At 43.2% G+C, this 19505-nt stretch overlaps 1 protein-coding gene across 1 annotated transcript in view; it reads left to right on the top strand.

Annotated features, from left to right (window-relative positions):
• The window catches only part of tinagl1 (tubulointerstitial nephritis antigen-like 1), a 91513-nt gene that overhangs the window by 7400 nt on the left and 64608 nt on the right, over positions 1–19505 (top strand). Inside the window, exon 3 of the mRNA XM_059654238.1 lies at positions 5858–5921. Within this exon, the coding sequence (XP_059510221.1) occupies positions 5858–5921 (64 nt within the window). The remainder of the gene's footprint in view (positions 1–5857; positions 5922–19505) is intronic.

Here is a 19505-nt window from a genome sequence, read left to right as displayed (position 1 = left end):
TCTTTTTTTTGGAAATGTTGTAATTGGGAAGTTGGGTGTGTCAGCTCAGTGCAGTGTTTGACATTGGGACAGATTCTTATGAAACATTGAGCTGCATGTTCCTCATCCGTGGCCAGTTCCAGAGGAGCTCTGAACTGCTTGTGGTAGGATGACATTCATGACCTTCCCAGAGATATCAAATTAAAAAGCTGCCTTCCCAATCAGTGATGGTGTCTAACCAGCAGATCCTCCAGAAGTGGTGGGCTTTGCCATAAAGACATAGGAGCAGAAGTAGACCATTCAGTTAATCAAGTCTGTTCTGCCATTCAGTGGAATCATGGCTGATCTGACAATCCTCAACGCCACTTTCCTACCAATTCCCCCCATAACTTGACTGTTTTGCTTATTAAAAATCTGTCTATCTCAGCCTTGAATTACTGAATGACTCAACCTTAGAACCCACTACAGTAAAAGAAATTCACACATTAACAACCCTTGGAAGATATTCCTTCTTATCTGTCTTAAATGTGTAACCCCTTGTTCTGAGATGATACCCTGTTGTCCTAGATCCTGCCACAAGGGAAAATAGCCTTTTTGCATTCAATTCACTCTGTCAGGCCCATTAAGGATCTTGCATGTTTCAATGGGGTCCCCTCTCATTCCATATTCCAGTGAATACAGGCCCAACCTACTCAACCTCTTCATCCTCTCCTGCCATTGACAATCCCTCCATACCCAGAATCAGTTTGGTGAATTTCCTTTGATCTGCCTTCAAGGGCAGGATATCTTTCTTTAGATAAGGCGCCCAAAACTATTGATGGTATTCCAGCTGTGGTCTGTCTACTACCTTGTATAGTTTTAGCAAAACCTCATCATTTTTATAATCCCTCCCATTTGAAATAAAGGGATGCTCCCTTTGCTACATTATACTTGTTAAATAAAATTGTTCTAATGATGCATCTGCAAACTCCCACGTATGAATTGATATATAATGAGAAGCTCTGTGTCAGGGGAGAAGTGGGCTTTGCTGAGGCAGACAGGGCACCACAACAGGCAGTCACTCTCTGCAGGGCTGTGAATAATGAAGAATCCCTCGTGGCCGCACTGTCAGGGTCTCGTTGTGCAGGGAGATCTCCAGCATCCTCAGGGGTGGTTTGTAGCTAGAGTTGGCGCTGTCTTATCCCAGTGAATCTGTGCTGGGGGCTTTAGGGCAGGTGCAAGATGGTGCTGCCCCCAGTTGGGCATGATCTAATGGTTACCTGCTATTGTGGAGTGAGCAATCTGTGTTGCTCCAGTGAAGTGCGGAAAGGCTGAAACATGTCTAGTAGCTGATCCACTGAACAATAGTGCAGTGTTGCAGGACGGGGCAAATTCAGCTCATTTGCTCTGTCCTTTCACAATTGCTGCATGATCTGCTGAATATTACTATTTTCTGTTCTTATACGCAGAAAAAAAATTATCATGTGATCTGAGCTCAGACCCAAATTAGGTTCTTTCATTTTTAGACTGTCCCCTGTCTTTCGCTTCTCGCACCTTCTGGTACTGGAACTTTGCACAATTCAATCATTTTCTTTTTGCTTGGAGTCAACTCAGCACATATTCAGTTCCAATGACCACGACTACTGAGCACTCTCGCCACTGGCAGTTTGGGTTCATTTGACCTTTCACCCTGACATGGAGTTGTCTGTCTCAAAATAACTTGAACCAAATTTTACCCTGTTGCCTTCCTGTGACTGCTTACAAATATACTGCTTTGGCTCAGCTCACTCAGTTCCATTACGCAGCCAACGCTGAGCTCCCACAGCACAGGAAGATCCAAGGCTTATTATCTGCTAACACCCCCACCCCTTGATCCACATTTTTTAGCTGGCATTGGTCAGTCTGTTCCAACTGGCCTTAGTGGCCAGGTTATGAAAGGAGAGGGAATCAACTTAGGGTCAGTAGCTGCGTCACCTTTCAGAAGTTCACTGGTTCAAATCCCACTCCAAACCGACACATCATCCAGACTGACATTTCCATGCAAGGTGGACAAAAGAGATAACATGGCACATTTTGAGGAAGTGTAGTCTTATCACTTGTCCCGGGGTGGAGAAGTGTTGTCACTTTAGCACAGGGATTGAATTGTTGCTCAGAAGTAGAATGTAATCTTTAGCCTGCTTTGTTTCTGGGCTGTTTATCATCTTCTGGTATGAAGTGAAGGAAACTTCTTGCCCAGTTGACTCTATGCCAATCTCTTATCTCCATCAAATTGTAAACGTAAACTGTTAGTGATTTTCCTCTGGCTAGCAACTGCTGACACATTGAGGTTTTAGATTATTTACATGTTTCTCGTCTGTCTCTTGTTTACCTGATGAGGGAGGAGACTGGTGAGTACGGAGTGATTACCATCTGTAACCCAGTCACTGAAGACCCCAAGTGGACCTTGTGCAGTGTGATACACTCTTGTTTGCTCATTCATTCATCAAAAGCCATGATCTATCTATGATAGGGTGGCACAATGGCTGAGTGATTAGCACTGCTGCCTCATAGCATCAGACACCCAAGTCTGATTTCACTCTCAGACGACTGTCGGTATGGAGTTTGCACATTCTCCCCGTGTCTGCGTGGGTGTCCTCTGGGTGCTCCGGTTTCCTCCCACAGCCCAAAGATGTGCAGCGTAGGTGGATTGGCCGTGCTAAATTCCCGTAGTGTTCAGGGATGTGTAGATTAAGTGGGTTAAAGGGGGATGGGTCTGGGTGGGTGCTCTAAGAGTCAGTGTGGACTTGTTGGGCTGAAGGGTCTGTTTCAACACTGTAGGGACTCTGATTTTTCAGGACATGAATATAACAGCTGCCTTAAAAGGTGTCTGTCAGCCTCTGACACCAACACAACTGGGATATTATCATAGGGGAGACAGTTCTGAGTACTAAACAAACGTTAACCCATCAAGATTTGCCTTCTGTATAGGAGCAGGAGTCAGCCATTCAGCCTCTGCCTTTCATCTAGATCGTGGCGGATCTTCCACCTCAACACCATTTTCCTATGCTGTCACCGTATACATTGATATTCTTCATATCTGGAAATGTATCACTTCTCACTTGAACCTGCTCAATGACTGAGTTGCCCCAGCCTCTGGGTAGAGAATATGCCTTCCTCAGTGAAGGAATTCCTCCTTGTCTTCATACTAAATTACTTGCCTGTTATTCTAAAACTTTGTCCTCTGGTTTTCAACAGCCACCACAAACCATTTCTCCCCACCCCATCCCAGTGAACCTCCAGCATAGATCGTGTTTGAACCCTGTAAGCGTTTTCCTTCTAAACTCCAGAGAATACAAGACCCAGTCTCCTCATGGAATAGTCAAACCATCCCAGGTCTCAGTCTGGCAAATCCCACTCCCTCTCCCTTCTCCTTTGTCCCTTTGCAGCTTCCTGCCTACCACTGCATCTCCAGTAAAATGTGTGTTGAGAATTTAATTTTTTATCCTGTTGGCACTGCTGGTATCTGTTTTCTATCTCTGGTGACCCTGCTGAGCTTTGATATGGCATATTGGGTCACTTCAGACTGAGGATGGAATTGCCCTTGTGTCAGACCCACGTGAGGATGGCAAGTTTTATTTCCTACTGATCCTGAGGAATTTTGTTCCCAATCAAAATATTTTCACTGTCTGTTGTAATCAGCGCGAGCCATTGACCTCTTATCCCCAAGTCTGACCTGATTTGGTGCCCTTGCTTGCAACAGGTACTAGACTCTGGTCAATGAAGTGTCAGATCTGGCACCTGAAACACAGCACCCCCTCACTGGAAATAAGAGACTTGAAGTTACAGACCACTTTACAGGCCATCGGATGTCTCAAAAGACTTTATAGTGAAATGCTTTTAAGGTTTGGATATTGTTGTAAGGAACACAGCAGCTAGTTAGTGCACAGTAAGCTCCCATAAATACTAATGTGGTAATAACCAGAACATCTATTTGCAGTGTTGATTTAAAGAATAAATATTAGCCAGAACACTAGGGAACATTCCCAGCTCCTCTTCAAATACTGAGTTAGAATCTTTCACATCCACTCAAGCAGCAGATAGGGCCTCAGTTTATCAGCGTGCACATCAGACAGTGCCTCTGACAGTGCAGCCCTCCCTCAGTATCACACTGGAGTGTCTGCCTTAATTTTCATGCTTGAGCTCTGGAATGGGACTTGAATTAAGAACCATCTGGCTTTGATATGGGAGCCCTGCTGCAGGATAAGATGGGGAGCTCCTGTCCATTAGACTACTAGAAATGTCTGGAGGGAGTTGGTTTATTGTGGGTTTGATGGCAGTAGTAGATTGCCAGGCTTTGGAATCCAGAGACTCTGCATTGACGTGTGCTATTGGTAGAGGAACATTCCTTCGCGATGTTGAGGTAGGCTTTGTTCCTTTTGCAGAGGGTCCTTCCTTAGTTGGAGACTGGATAAAGTTGGAGCCAGGATAAAGGCTAGGTTACCTTGAGCAATATTACCTCTTTTTATATGTGTGGCTGTTTTTAAGAGGGATACTTCCAATAAACTAACACGAACATTTACAGGAAAACTGAAAGTGAAAGGTGAGTTTCTGAAGTGTGTCCTGAAGATTTCTGGCTGCACTGCTGCTGAGGCACCTTGCAGTGGCAATTACAGACCTGAGATTTCAGAACACATTCCTCAAGGATTAGTGAGCTCTCCTCCACATTAGGCTTCATGTATTACAGACACTGTCTAATACCCCAGGCGTTCAGTGAGGTTACAACCTCAGTCACATTCCTCCAAATCATTCCACATTGAAGGCAATTGAGAGTGAAAGTTGCATGTGTCTCATTTAACTCTTCATTTATATTAAAATGTGAGAATAAATGAGAATGTGTGAGGGAATTTTTCCCCTACCCTTCAGGAACATTGACCTCTAGCAGATGTATGGGGCCCACTGCAAATATACTTCACGCTGAGGCGCAATTTCTATTCATGGAGTTACATTAGTGCGGGAGGGTGCATGGTAAATTCTGGCAAAGACTTATGGTATTTGTTGGGGTGTGTTTCAATAGGGTGGTTAGTTGCTGATGGGGGCCTTTGAACAAGGTGATGAGCAGAGTTTATTCATGGGTACAAGACAGCTTTTTGCCTCTACCTTTCTTTACATTGCTTGACTCTGAGGCTGACTCCATAATCCCCGAGATTGGGTCACGAGTCCTGAAGCTGATGCCTTGCCCAGTCACTGGCAGATTTGAAGTGGGCTTTGGAATCAGAAGCCCAGGTCAAACCATTGGAAACAGTGTGTTAAGATTTCAAAGGTTCCTCCACTATAAGAGGTTTGGTTCCTTAGGACATGGTGAAAGTGTAGGGAATGGAGACTGAATGCTAGTGGCTTAGTGGTGAACAGGCAAGGGAATGAATCAGGAATGGCATGATTGCGAGAGGCTAATTGGCCATCTTCTGTACTGCAGGGAACAACATTACATGAGCTGGAAAGAAGAACAAGAGTTAGATTTTATTACTGCAAGTACTCAAATGTTGGAATTCTGAGCTGTGGTTCAGTTTACCTGAACTGGTGGGGAATTGGCCTGGTTACACAACACTACTGCGGGACTGGGATCCAGCTGGTGGGAAGCTAAGGCTGGGTAGGGATCACAGTTGCAGAAGGGACAACCATGTGTAGCTGTGAGCTCATTCTAAGAATGCACAGCATACTTTCTCTCAGGTTCTGGCCTCCTGGAGTAAGCCCATACTGATCGATCAGGGTCCCCTGATATCCCTCACTCACAGTGCTATAATGTCCTCTTTTACAACAGATGAAAGGTTAGTCCCATGTTTAGCTTTTTACTGTCACTTTGCTGTTGATTTCTGCCTCTCAATTCCAAGGACTCTATGCTAAATGTCTCTCTCTGTTCTAGATTGTATGAAGAATGGGCTCCAGTACCCATCAGGAGCCACATATCGAGAGAACTGCAACCTCTGGTAAGTGTTATCTACTTGCAGCCACATTTAGTGACTGCACTATGCAGTCATATTTTTGTGTGGTTGCAAACTGTGGAATATAGAATGGCTACAGATCGGGAGAAGGTTGTTTGGCCCATCAGTGTTGTTACTGGATCTCTGCAAGAACAACTCAGTGAATCCCTCTTGCCTCTGTTCCCCATAGCCTGACAAATATTTACACCCAGGATAGTTATCCAACTCCAGTTTGAAAGCCTTGATTGAACCTGCCTCCACCACACTCTCACGGGCAGTACAAATCTAGACCCTAACCACTCGACCACTTGAGGATGAGTGACCATAATGTGATAGAACCCGTCATCAGGTTGGAGATTGACCCAGTTCATTTTGAAACCAGAATCTTGAATCTAAAATGGTTGGAAACTACGATGGTATAAGGCACAAGTTGGCTGTGATAGATTGGGGCATATTACTTAAAGGGATGATGATGGAAAGGCAATGGCAATCATTCAGAAAATGCCTAGGTGAATTGTTACAGTTATTCAATCCTGTACGATGCAAAAGTAAAATGGGAAAGGTAGCGAAACCATCGCTTACAAGGCAACTTAGGGATAGTGTTAGACTCAAGGAAGAGGCATACAAATTGTTTCTTTCTTCTGGCCAATAGCGCCAAGAAGTGCAAACAATTTAGAATTCAGCAAAGGAGGACAAAAATTGGTTGTTTGGTTAGGAAAGGGAAAATAGAGTACAAGAATAAGCTTGTGGGGTGATTAAAAACTGCCTGTAAAAGTTTGTATAAATATGTGAAGAGAAAAAGATTGAAGCCACATGTTACTTATGTCGGAAATAGTGGGATTTATAATGGGGAACTATCATATCCTTCTTTGTGAACACAGAACGAAAATTCCAGAAATGTTAGGGAACACAGGGTTTAGTGAGAGGCAGGTACTGAAGGAAATCAGTAATGAACTGGGGAAATTCATAGGATTGAAGGCCAATAAATCCCTAGGGCTAGACAATCAACACTCTAGAGCCCTTAAGGAAGTGGCCTTTAAAATAGTGGATGCATTGGTCATTATCATCTGAGATTCAATAGATCGTGGAAAAATTCCTACAGATTAGAGGGTAGTTAATGTGACCCCTCTTTTTAAGAAGGGAGACAAAGAGAAAACTGGGAATTATAGACCAGTGAGCTTGATGTCAGTAGTGGGGAATATGTTCATCTCTTTTTCAAAAAAGAACTAATGGCTGAGCATTTCGAAAATAGTGGCAGCATCAGACAGAGTCAGAATGGATTTATGGAAAGGAAATTGCACTTGACAAACCTACTAGAATTATTTGACTATAACTAGAACAGTTGATTAAGGGGAGCCAATGGATGTTACTTATTTGGATTTTCAGAAGGCTTTTGACAGTTCCACATATGAGATTAGAATGCATAGTTAAAAATTGGGGATGGGGCTGGTGTATTGAAATGGATGGAAAACTTGGTGATGAATTGGTAACAAAATGTAAATAAATATTGTTTCCAAACGGCAGGCAGAAGCTAGGGGATACTGCAAGAATCTGAGCTAGGACCCCAGTTATTCACAATATGTTAATTATTTTTGATGAGGGAACTAACTGTAAAATCTTCAAATTTGCAGATGGCTTAAAGCTAGCTGGGAAGGTGAGCTTTTAGGAGGATGCAGAGATGCTTCAATGTCATTTGGAAAAGTGGGTAAATACATGGCAGATGCTGTATAATGTAGATAAGTACGAGGTTACCAATTTTGTGGGGGGGGGGAAAAGAAAACAGGAAGGTAGATTATTATCTGACTATAAATTGAGAGAGGGAAATGTTCAATGTGACTTGGGTCCCCTTGTACACAGTCATTGAAAGTAACATGCAGGTGGTGAAGAGGGCAAAGATGCATAGGCCTTCATTAGTGAGAGGATTCAAGTACTGGAGCAAGAATGACTTGTTGCAATTATACTGGGCATTGGTGAAGCAACACTTGGAAAACTCTGTATCATTTTGGTCTCTTTATCTGAGGAAGAATGTTCTTGCTGTTGGGAGAATGCAGCAAAGATTTATCAGACTGATTTCCGAGATAGTGGGAATGACCTAGGAAGAGTTAAATCAGTTTATCTCTGGAGCTCATAAAAATGAGGAGGCAATCTTGTAGAAACCAATAAAATGCTAACTGTGAGAAGGGAAATTTCTTCACCCAAGGAGTGAGCATGTGGAATTCACCACCTCGGAAAGCAGTTGAGGCCAAATGTTGCATGAGTTCAAGAAGAAATTATGGTAGCAGGAGCAGGCTATTGATTTGAGTGATCAGAAGTGATCATGATGACTAGTGGAGTGGGCTCAAAGGCATCCTATTTTCCTGCTTCTATTTTCTATATCACGGAATTGAACCTGCATCAACCACACTCTCAGACAGTAAATTCCAGACCCTGATAACAAAGTGTGAAGCTGGATGAACACAGCAGGCCAAGCAGCATCTCAGGAGCACAAAAGCTGACGTTTCAGACCTAGACCCTTCATCCTGCTGTGTTCATCCAGCCCCACACTTTGTTAACTTGGATTCTCCAGCATCTGCAGTTCCCATTATCTCTGATCATGTTCCAGACCCGAACCACACTCTTTGCGGAGCAGGTTCTCTTCCTATCATCTTTGATTTTGCAAGTTACCTCCAATCTGTTCCCTGTGGTTCTGCAACCTTTCACCAATGGGAATGCTGTCACCCCATCTACTCTGCCCACATTCCTCATGATTCTGTAAACCAAATCTCCTTTCTGCCTTCTCTTCTGCAAGAAAAATAGTCCTGACTTCTCCAGTATACCCACGTATATGAATTTCCTCATTGCAGGATCCATTCTTGTGCTTGTTATCCACACCTTTCCTAAAGCCTCTCATCCTTCTGCCTTAAACTGTGGAATCCAGAGCTGGCTGAATATACCGAATGTACACAAGGCATCACAAACTGCTGGATGTAGGAACAAAGAACCTTTTATAGTGTGTTTTGTGACCTTGGGCATCCAAAATGAATTGCTTGAGTGCAGTCATTGCTTAAACGTGGGAAATATGTATACAGCAAATAGCAATGTGATAAAGCTGCATAAGCTGAGTTGTAATGTTGATTGTGAAATATTGATCAGAATAGTGAACCCTTTGGGATCATTTACATTTTTATTCGAGAGAGTTGATGAGACCTTTATGTCTTTTATTTGAGCTGAAAGGCATCTCCTATAGTGAAGTGTTCCCTCTGCTGCACTGAAACCTTTCTCTTTTATTTGTAGCCATACTCCTATCAGGAGATGTGCTGTCATGAAATGTTTCCCATTCATATTTCACTATCCTCCTACATCCACCTTCGTTTATCTTCAATCCCTTGACCATCACCAATAATAGACAGACAATCTAACCACCGTCCCTTGACATTCAATGGTGTTACCATCACTGAATACCCCACTATCAACATCCTGGGGGTTAGCATTGACCAGAAATGCAACTGGACTCACCACATTAACACTGCAAGGGCAAGCCAAAAGCTGCGGCTAGTAATGCACCTCCTGACTCCTCAAAGCCTGTCCACCATCTACAAGGCACAAGTCAGGAGTGTGATGGAATACTCCCCAATTACCTGGATGGGTGCAGTCCCAACAACACTCAAGAAGTTTGACACTGTCCAGGACAAAGCAGCCTGCTTGATTAGCAGTACATCCACAAGCATTCACTCCCTCCGCCACTGACGCTCAGTAGCAGCAGTGTGTACTGTCTGCAAGATGCACTGCAGAAATTCACCAAAAATCCTCAGACAGCACCTTCCAAACCCACGGCCACTTCCATCTAGAAGGACGAGAGTACCAGACATATGGGAACACCACCACCTCCAAGTTTCCCTCCTAGTCACTCACTGTCCTGACTTGGAAATATATTGCTGTTCCTTGACTGTTGCTGGGTCAAAATCATGGAATTCCCTCCCTAAGGGCATTGTGGATCAACCCATAGCAGGTGGACTGTAGCAGTTCAAGAAGTCAGCTCACCACCGCCTTCTCAAGGGGAACTAGGAATGGGCAGTAAATGCTGACCAGCCAGTGATGCCCACCTCCCACGAATGAGTAGAGAAACAAAAGTATGTCATGACCAACTACACCTAAGTCAAATCCTCAGTCTGCTGCCTTCTACTTTGCCTTCTTAGGTGATCTCTGTGGCTTTTCAGTTCTGATCAAATGGTGGAAAGCCTGATTTTCTTGCAACTTCAGAATGTGATATCCAAAAACAACAAAGTACCTGTCTGTTTAAGCACTGCCATGTCAATGTGGATTATATGCTCCAGTCTCTGATACAACTTGAACATTTAACTTTCTGTTTCAGGTGGGAGTGTTTCTGCTGAGCAACACTTGAAACTACAATGTAGTTCGCAGTGCTAGCAGCAATACCTTGTGTTTGTTGTGCTTCTTCTTTTCTTGTTGTTTTGACACTGCATTTTGAGAGAGCAGTTAGAAAGGGGACAAATAAGCTGATGGGTCATGGGGCAACGGACAGTGATTTGAGAGAGGGAGGAGGGCTGATGGGTCATGGGGCAAAGGACAGTGATTTGAGAGAAGGAGGACAGGCCATGGGGAAAAATTTTGCTCAAAGGAAGAACGTAAGAAAGGAGGGTGGGATTGATTGAGAATATTAGGATATCTTCCAGGAAAGAAGGGAATGTGAGAGAACCAGAAGGAGTGACAGCAAAAGACAATTAAAGCCATTGTTTACCATTTTTAAACAGTTTGGAGGCAAACTACAAAAATGTTATAATTCTGAACTTTGCATTGGGGAGGACATATATTCGAGGCGAAACTGCCATCAGACGCTTAGCCTAGCACTGAGTTGCAAACTGGATCTCCGGTTGTTTTTGTATCATTAGTCTTGGCCATTTCAGAACTGTATGATTAATGAGGAGGATTTGCAGATTGACAGGCCCCTGTGTGAACTGTGTTGATAGGACAGGTTCTCCTATCTATGGGCAGGGGGTTTCTTGTTCCAACAATCTCGATGATACAGTGGCTGGGGTAGCCATGTCTGTGGATAACAGACCACTGCATGTCAATCCACATTTGTAAACTGAAATCAAGTCTCTTATTAGACTGTCTGGAGTGTGATTCAGTTCTTGGGCACAGAATGTAAACACCGGAATCTCACTTTACTCAGTCACCTTTTGTCCTTTTACCTGAAATTTAATTTAAAATTTCCTTCAAGCAGTTTGATGTTCAAATTCCACCGTCACTGTTTGTCACAGCTTCTGCAGTTCGAGTTGGAAACTCTCAGTCTCCAAGTCCCATTGATGGATGTGCAACATCCAATCACTCACTTTGCCCCAGCCAATACATTTGGCTCCCCCTGTAGACTCTCTCCTTGACATGCTGGATAGATGTGCGCCGTCACATAGTTCATTGGACAATGACATCAGGAGCTCCTTTGCTCCCAACAGAGCCAAACTGATAACAAGGTCATGGTGGAGTGGCTGTAAAATATAGGAGCAGAATTAGGCCAATCAGCCTGTAGGGCCTGCTCTGGCTTTTAATTATATGTTCCTCAACTCCATTCTCTCAACTTTTCTACATACCTTTTAGGGAATTTGGAGCTGCTCGAAGCTGTCTAGGTCAGGATCTGAGGTTTGCATTCTGCTTGTATACATGCCATTGGATTGGCATTTTAATCACTTACAGACACTGGGCACAAAACCAATAACCATGTCCTGAATGCTTCTGAATGATCTGTGTTCAGATCTGCATTTAGATTGGCCCAGCTGCAGTTAAAGGGCTAGTGAGTGATTTTCTTTCTACAAAAGCAGCGCAATATTGTGCCAGTGACCACAGCATGATCCAGACAGCAGACGTTTTACCTTGACCAGTACCTTAATCATTAATTCCAGCTCAGAATGGAGAGTATGTTGTCATTAGCTGGGGCAAACCACTTTATCAACACAGATATAGAGTCAGTTGAAATAGCCTTACTATTGGATAGGTCGTATATGAATACAGCCCAAATAAAAGTAGATGTGGAACACAAGTCAATTTTTTTTGGAAATCAATGAACTAACAGCTTACATAATCAAACTTTATATTATTCCTTTAACAGGAGCTAACTTTGAAAACTGGTGGTGTTGTGGACAGTGAGGAAAGTTGTCAAAGGATATAGATTGGTTGGAAAGTTGGGCAGGGAAATATAAGATGGCCTTCAATCTGGACAAGTGTGAGGTGATGCTTTTTGAGAGGTCAAATGCTAGTGGAATATCTACAGTAAATGCAAGTTTAAAGCTCACTGAAAGTGGCAACATGAGGATGAGGTAATAAATAAGGCATATAGAAGCTTGTTCTCATTGCTTGGAGCACTGATTTTAAGGGTTGGCAAGTCACGTTGGAGCTGTATAACAATTTACTTAGGCCACATTTGGAGTATTGTGTGCAGTTCTGGTCGCTACACTATAAGAAGGATGTGGAAGATTTAGAGAAGATATAACAGAGGTTTATCAGGCTGTTGCCTGGACTGGAGTGTATTATTATAAGGAGAGGTTGATGGCCAATCTGACAGAACTATATAAAATTATCGGGTGGATAGTTGGAGCATTTTCTCATAGTGTAAATGTCAAATACTAGAGGGCATTGGTTTAAGGAGAGAGGGGAAAAGTTTAAAGGAGATGTGCAAGTTTTTTTTTGCACAGAGGGTGTTAGATGCCTTGAACATGCTGCCAGACAAGCTGGACATGGTAGAAACAAATATAATAGCAACACATCAAATACATAAACAGACAGGAAATAAAGGGAGACGGACCATGTGCATGCAGATGGGATTGATTTAGAATGGCATCATGGTTGGCATAGACATAGTCATAGAGTCATACAGCACAGAAACAGACTCTTTGGTCCAAATCCTCCTCGCTGACCAAGTTTCCCTACCTAAACTAGTCCCACCTACCTGTGTTTGGCCCATATCCCTCTAAACCTTTTATATTCATGTACTGGTTGAAATGTGTTTTAAATGTTGTAGCTGTAACTACTACTTCCTCTGACAGTTCATTCCACAAACAAACTACCCTGAAATACAATGGGCCAAAGAGCCTGTTCCAGTGCTGCCCCATTGTGTATTTTGTGTTGGAGAGGGAATGGTAATACTGTTGAAAGAACATTCAATCTGTGAAACTTAGAAATGCAAATGCATGTCACAAGAAGTACTCGAAACCATTAGTATGGGATGAGTTGCGAGGTGCAAGGAAATGAGTACTTTCTGCTGCACTGGGGCCACAGTATCTCCTGTTCAAGCATCGCCTCCTGTGATGTGCTGGTTGAAACTTCCTTACTGTGTCCCGTGCAAGTACAGAAGCTGACAGAGACACACAACTAACCTTTCACCCCTTTGCTCATCAAGAACCTATTTACGTCTGCGTTGACAATGCCTTATCAGGAAAATAATTACCAAGACACTCAACTTGCTGTGAGGGTAAAAAAAATTCTCCTCGTCTGTCTTTTTAAATTGGTGACTTTTTAAAACTTTTAAACAGTGAATCCTGCCTCTCGAATTTCTCACAAGAGGAAACCACTTTTCCACATCTATCCCGTCACAAGAAGCGTCCCAACCCAAAACATCAGCTTTCCTGACCCTCTGATGCTGCCTGGCCCACTGTGTTCCTCCAGCTCCACACTGTGCTATCTGTGACTCCAGCATCAGTTCTTACTATCTGTGACAATCCTTCAGGATCTTTCATTCAAATCACCTCTTACAGTTAATCCCAATGGCTACAAGCCTATTCTGTTCAATCTTTCCTCATCAGGCAACCTGCCCATTCCAAGTATTAACCTTCTCTGAACAGTGTCCTATGAATATACCTCCTTCCTTAAATAAGGAACCAATATTGAGCACACTTCTCCAGATAAAGGTCCCACCAACACCTGGTATAACTAAAGCATGCTTTTGTATTGTATTTTATTAGCTTTCGTGATTCCTTGCCCTACCTGCACTCTAACATAGAATCCCTACAGTGTGGAAGCAGGCCATTTGGCCCATTAAGTCCATACCATCATGAGAACATGCAAACATAAGAACTAGTAGCAGGAGTAGGCCATCCGGCCCCTTGAGCCTGCCCCACCATTCAATAAGATCATGGCTGATCTTTTTGAAACTCGGCTCCACTTACTCGCCTGCACACCATAACCCTTAGTTCTTTTACTATTCAAAACTTTATCTAACCTTGCCTTAAAAACATGCAGTGAGGTAGCTTCAACCGCTTCACTGGGCAGGGAATTCCACAGATTCACAGCCCTTTGGGTGAAGAAGTTCCTCCTGACCTCAGTCCTATATCTGCTTCCCTTTATTTTGAGGCAATGCCCTCTGGTCCTAGTTTCACCTGCTAGTGGAAACAACCTCCCTGCCTCCACCTTATCTATGCCCTTCACAATCTTATATGTTTCTATAAGATCCCCCCTCATTCTTCTAAATTCCAATGAGTATATCCCAGTCTACTCAGTCTCTCCTCATAATCCAACCCTCTCAACTTTGGAATCAACCGAGTGAATCTCCTCTGCACCCCCTCCAGTGCTAGTGCACCCCTTCTCAAGTAAGGAGACCAAAACTTCACACAGTACTCCAGGTGTGACCTCATCAGGACCCTATACCCAGCATAGCCTCCCTGTTTTTAAACTCCATCCCTGTAGCAATGACAGGCAAAATTCCATTTGCCTTTTTAATTACCTGCTGCACCTGCAATCCTACGTTTAACAATTCATGTATAAGGATGCCCAAGTCCCTCTGCACAGGGACTTTTTTACCATTTAAAACACAGTCCATTTTGCTCGTCTTCCTACCAAAATGAATCGACCTCACACTTATCAACATTGTACTTCATCAGCCAGATCTTTGCCCTCTCACTTAGACTATCTATATCCCTTGGCATACTTTGTGTCTTGCTGTACCACTTATCTTAGTGTCACTTGCAAATTTTGACACACCACACTCAGTCCCCAACTCCAAATCATCAATGTAAATTGTAAACAATTACAGTCCCAACACTGATCCCTGAGGCACACCACTAGCCACTGACCACCAACCAGAAAAACACCCATTTACCACTCCTCTTTGCTTTCTAGTAGTCAACCAATCCTCTATCCATGCCAATACATTGCCTGTAATACCATGCAACTTTATCTTATGTGGCAGCCTTTGGTGTGGCATCTTGTCAAATGCCTTCTGGAGATCCAGATACACCACATCCACAGGTTCTCCACTGTCCACCATGCAAGTCATGTCCTCAAAGAATTCCATCAAATTAGTTAAATATGACCTACCCTTCATTAACCCATGCTGCGCTCTGCCCAAGGAGATAATTTCTATCTAAATGTCTTGCTACTTCTTCCTTGATGTTAGGTTCAAGCATTTTTCCCCCACTACAGAAGTTAAGCTAATGAGCCCATAGTTACCTGCCTCTTGTCTATCTTCTTTTTTTTAAAACAGTGGCACCATATTGGCTGTTTTCCCATCTGCGGGAACCACCCCAGAGTCCAGTGAGTTTTGGTAAATAATTGCTAGTACTATTTCCCCCATCACCTCTTTTAGTACCCTGGGATGCATTTCGACAGGGCCAGGAGACCTGTCTCCTTTAGCCCCATTAGTCTGCCCAGCACTGCCTCCTTAGGGATAATGATAGTTTCAAGGTCCTCACCTGCTATAACCTTCTTGCCTAGATAATAAAATGAGAGGCTGGACGAACACAGCAGGCCCAGCAGCATCTCAGGAGCGTAAAAGCTGACGTTTCGGGCCTAGAACCTTCTTGCCATCAGTTTTTGGCATGTTAGTTGTGTTTTCCACTGTGAAGACCGACACACAATAACTGTTTAATGCCTCGGTTAATTCCTCATTCCTAGGTATTAAATTGGCCTTCTCATCCTCTAAAGGACCAATGTTTACCTTTGCCACTGTTTTATGATTTACATATTTATAAAAACTTTTGCTGCCTGTTTTTATATTTTGAGCTAGTTAACTCTCATAATTTATCTTACTTTCCTTTATAACGATTTTTTGTGGCTTTCTGTTGGCCTTTAAAGATTTCCCAGTCTACTGGTTTCACTCGAAACTTTGCTATTTTGTCTGTATTTTTTTTTAAAATATGATACTTTTCTCAGACTTCCATTGTTGACTATTTCTTTTCCTAAAGTTCTTCCTTATCACTGGAATATACTTCTGCTGAATACTGTGAAAAATTGTTTTGACAGTCCTCCACTGTTCCTCAATTGACCCACCATAAAGTTTTTGCTCCCATTCTACGTTAGCTAACTCCTTCCTCATTCCTTCATAGTCTCCTTTGTTTAAGCACGGGACACAGGTACAGGATTTAACTTTCTCATGCTCCATCCATATTTTAAATTCGACCAGACTCTGATCGTTCCTTCTGAGAGGATCCCTAACTGTGAGATCATTAATTATTCCTGTCTCATTACACAGGACTAGATCTAGGATAGCTTGTTCCCATTACATATTGTGCAAGGAAATTATCACGGATGCATTCTAGGAACCCCTCCTCAAAGCTGTCACGACTGACCTGGTTTGGCCAATCAATGTGTAGATTAAAATCCCCCATGATAATTGCTGAACCATTTTTACACGCATTAGCTACTTCTGCATTTATTGCCCATCCCACCACCATGTCACTATTTGGTGGCCTATAGACCACACCTATCAGTGACTTCTTCTCCCTGCTATTCCTAATTTCCACCCAAATGGATTCAACCTTTTGTTCAGTAGAACCTATATAATCATCTTTCACTGCCGCCCTGATGTCATCCTTAAAAATCAGAGCAACACCACCTCCCTTACCTTCCTGTCTGTGCTTCCGAACAGTTTTGATACCCCTGGATATTTAACACCCAATCATGACCATCCTGCAACCATATCTCTGTAATGATCACTAAATCATACCCATTTGCCACGATTTGCACCGTCAACTCATTCATTTTGTTTCGAATGCTCCAATCATTCAGATAAAAGTGCCCTTATGCCAGTTTTTGCACCTTCTTTTTGGGTCATATCACCTCCATTACTAACAGCTCTTGTGTTCTCCTTCCCTTTAACTTTTTTTTCCTAATTTTCAATGGAGTTAAAGCTTCTTCATCACCTGCTAACCTGCTGCCTTACCTTACATTAATTGCTATACTCCCTGCACACTCACTCCTCCCTTCCCCCGACTTACTAGTTTAAAGTCCTGTTGATCACCCTATTTACCCTTTTCGCCAGAACACTGGACCCAGCCCTGTTCAGGTGGAGTCCATCCCAGCAGTATAGATCCCTCCTGTCCCAGAACTGATGCCAGTGCCCCATGAAAAGGAAACCATCTTTCCCACACCACTTTTTTAGCCACGTGTTTACTTCCCTGATCCTTGCTTCTCTATGCCAATTTGCACGTGGCTCGGGCAGCAATCCAGCAACCCTTGAAGACCTGTTTTTAATTTTGTTACTAGTTTTTCGTTATCCCGAAACAGGTCTTTTTTCCTAGCCCTGCCTATGTTGTTGGTGTCTATGTGGACCACAACAACTGGATCCTCCCACTCCCTCTCCAGTATCCTTTCAAACCGGTCAGAGATGTCTTGCACCCTGGCACTGGGCAGGCAACACACCATGCGGGATTCTCTGTCCTGCTTGCAGAGGGTACTGTCTATCCCCCTGATGATGGAATCCCTACAACTACAATCTGTCCTTTAGCTCTGTCCCTCTTGAATAGCCTCTTGGACTTTGGTGCCATGGTCAGTTGACTCATCCTTCCTGCAGCCCTGTTCCTCATCCACGCAGGGAGTAAGTGTCTCATTCCTGTGGGACAATGTCAAGGGCTGTCGCTCCTGTGTTCCCGTCTGCAGGAACTCCCTCGCAGTCACACACTGCTGTCCCTGCCCGCTGATCGAATTAACATTAGTTAATCTACTAGGTGAGTGCCTCCTGGAACATGACAACCAGGTATCTCTCCCCCTCCCGATGTGCCACAGTGTTTGGAGTTCGGATTTCAACTCATCAGTTTTGAGCCGAAGCTCCCCAAGCAGCCAAGCCTTGCTGCAGATGTGGTCACTGCAGTTCTCAATGGGATCAGTTAGCTCCCACATCAGGCAGCTACAACACATCACCTAGCCTGCCAACTCTACTTTGTTAATTCTTTAAAATTAATTAGTTTGTTTTTAATTTCGCAGTATTCTCTCTTTAAGTGCTCTCTGCACCAGTAAATTTACTCCGTTATATACACAAACAGACTCCAGCTTTGCCTTCCGAATTGTTCCCAGAGGATTAGGCGTCTAGGTGACCTTCCCGAAAGATGATTAAAAAATGCAAATACTTACCTGCTCACCACACTTAGTCTTTATTATTAGGTTTTTAGAGGTAGAAGAGTGAGAGACACTCCACGTTGTTACTTCCCAAATTTATTGGGTGAAAGATAACCGTTACCCAGCCGACCACTCGCGCATGCGCTCTGGGACTCCTCCGCTGACCAACTGAAGGCCGCAGTCACGCGAGGTAAGACTTTTAAAACGAAAGCTTACCTTAGCAGGCTGCCCTTATACTCCTTCCTGGACTCTCGCCACTGAACAACTCTAATGCCTGAGTGTGGAATCAAACCTAGGTCTCTGCTGTGAGGCAGCAGTGCTAACTCATGAGCCACCATGCCATCTGTGATTCATGCATGAGGACACCCAGATGCCCTACACCTGTGAGCGCTGCGATCTCCCACTGTTTCATAATATGCTACTTGTTTTTAATGAAATTGTCCATCTTGGTGGAAAGAATATTTTCAAACATTCTTTTCTATCTTTCACCGGTCCAGATTCCCTTTTGTAGCTTTTTTGTGTTCTCTTCACAACTTACTCTTTTTTTTCCCTGTCTTTGTACACTCAGCACAGTTAGAAACCATATTTTCAGATCACCCATCTGTCACTTATATACACTGTAAACAGTTGAGGCCCCTGAGTCACTAATAATCAGTGCAGCACCCCATTCTTTACATTCTGCCAACTAAAAATTGACACATTTGTGCCCACTTTCTGTTTACTGTTAGCCAGCTAATTTTCTAAAGTCAGTGTATTACCCCCTCCATCAAGGATTAGATTTGAATGATAATGCACAGGTGGAGGCCATTCAGTCAACTGAGTCTTTTCAGCTTGTCAGAGGAGATAACCAATTAATCTCCTCAACCATCCTTCCCCCACCTTGGTCCTGAAATTTTTTGATTCAGCTATTTATCCAGTTCCCTTTGTGGGTTACTATTGAAGCTGTTTGCACTGCTCTTTTAGAAACACATTCCAGATTGCAACAACTCACCATTTGAAAGAAAATTCTTCATGTCACCTCTGATTCCTTTGCTAGTCAGACTTGGACTCATGTTACCAAATCTTTGTCACTGAAAATGTTCTTTCTTATTCACTTGTGATTTTGAATTATTCACTTAACCTCTTTTGGACCTTTTCTATTGTAAAAAGAACACCCCAGCTTTTGTGATTACTGCATTCCTGGCAACATTCTAGTCAGTCTCTTGCTTTTTGCTACCTGATCATATTGCTGTTGTATTCCTGTTGAGGTGTAATATGTAGCAGTATCTGTAA

This window comes from Stegostoma tigrinum, chromosome 24 (assembly GCF_030684315.1).
Source record: "Stegostoma tigrinum isolate sSteTig4 chromosome 24, sSteTig4.hap1, whole genome shotgun sequence".
Lineage (NCBI taxonomy): Eukaryota > Metazoa > Chordata > Chondrichthyes > Orectolobiformes > Stegostomatidae > Stegostoma > Stegostoma tigrinum.
Note: the sequence above shows the minus strand (reverse complement) of the source record. Positions and strands in the feature narration are given on the sequence as shown.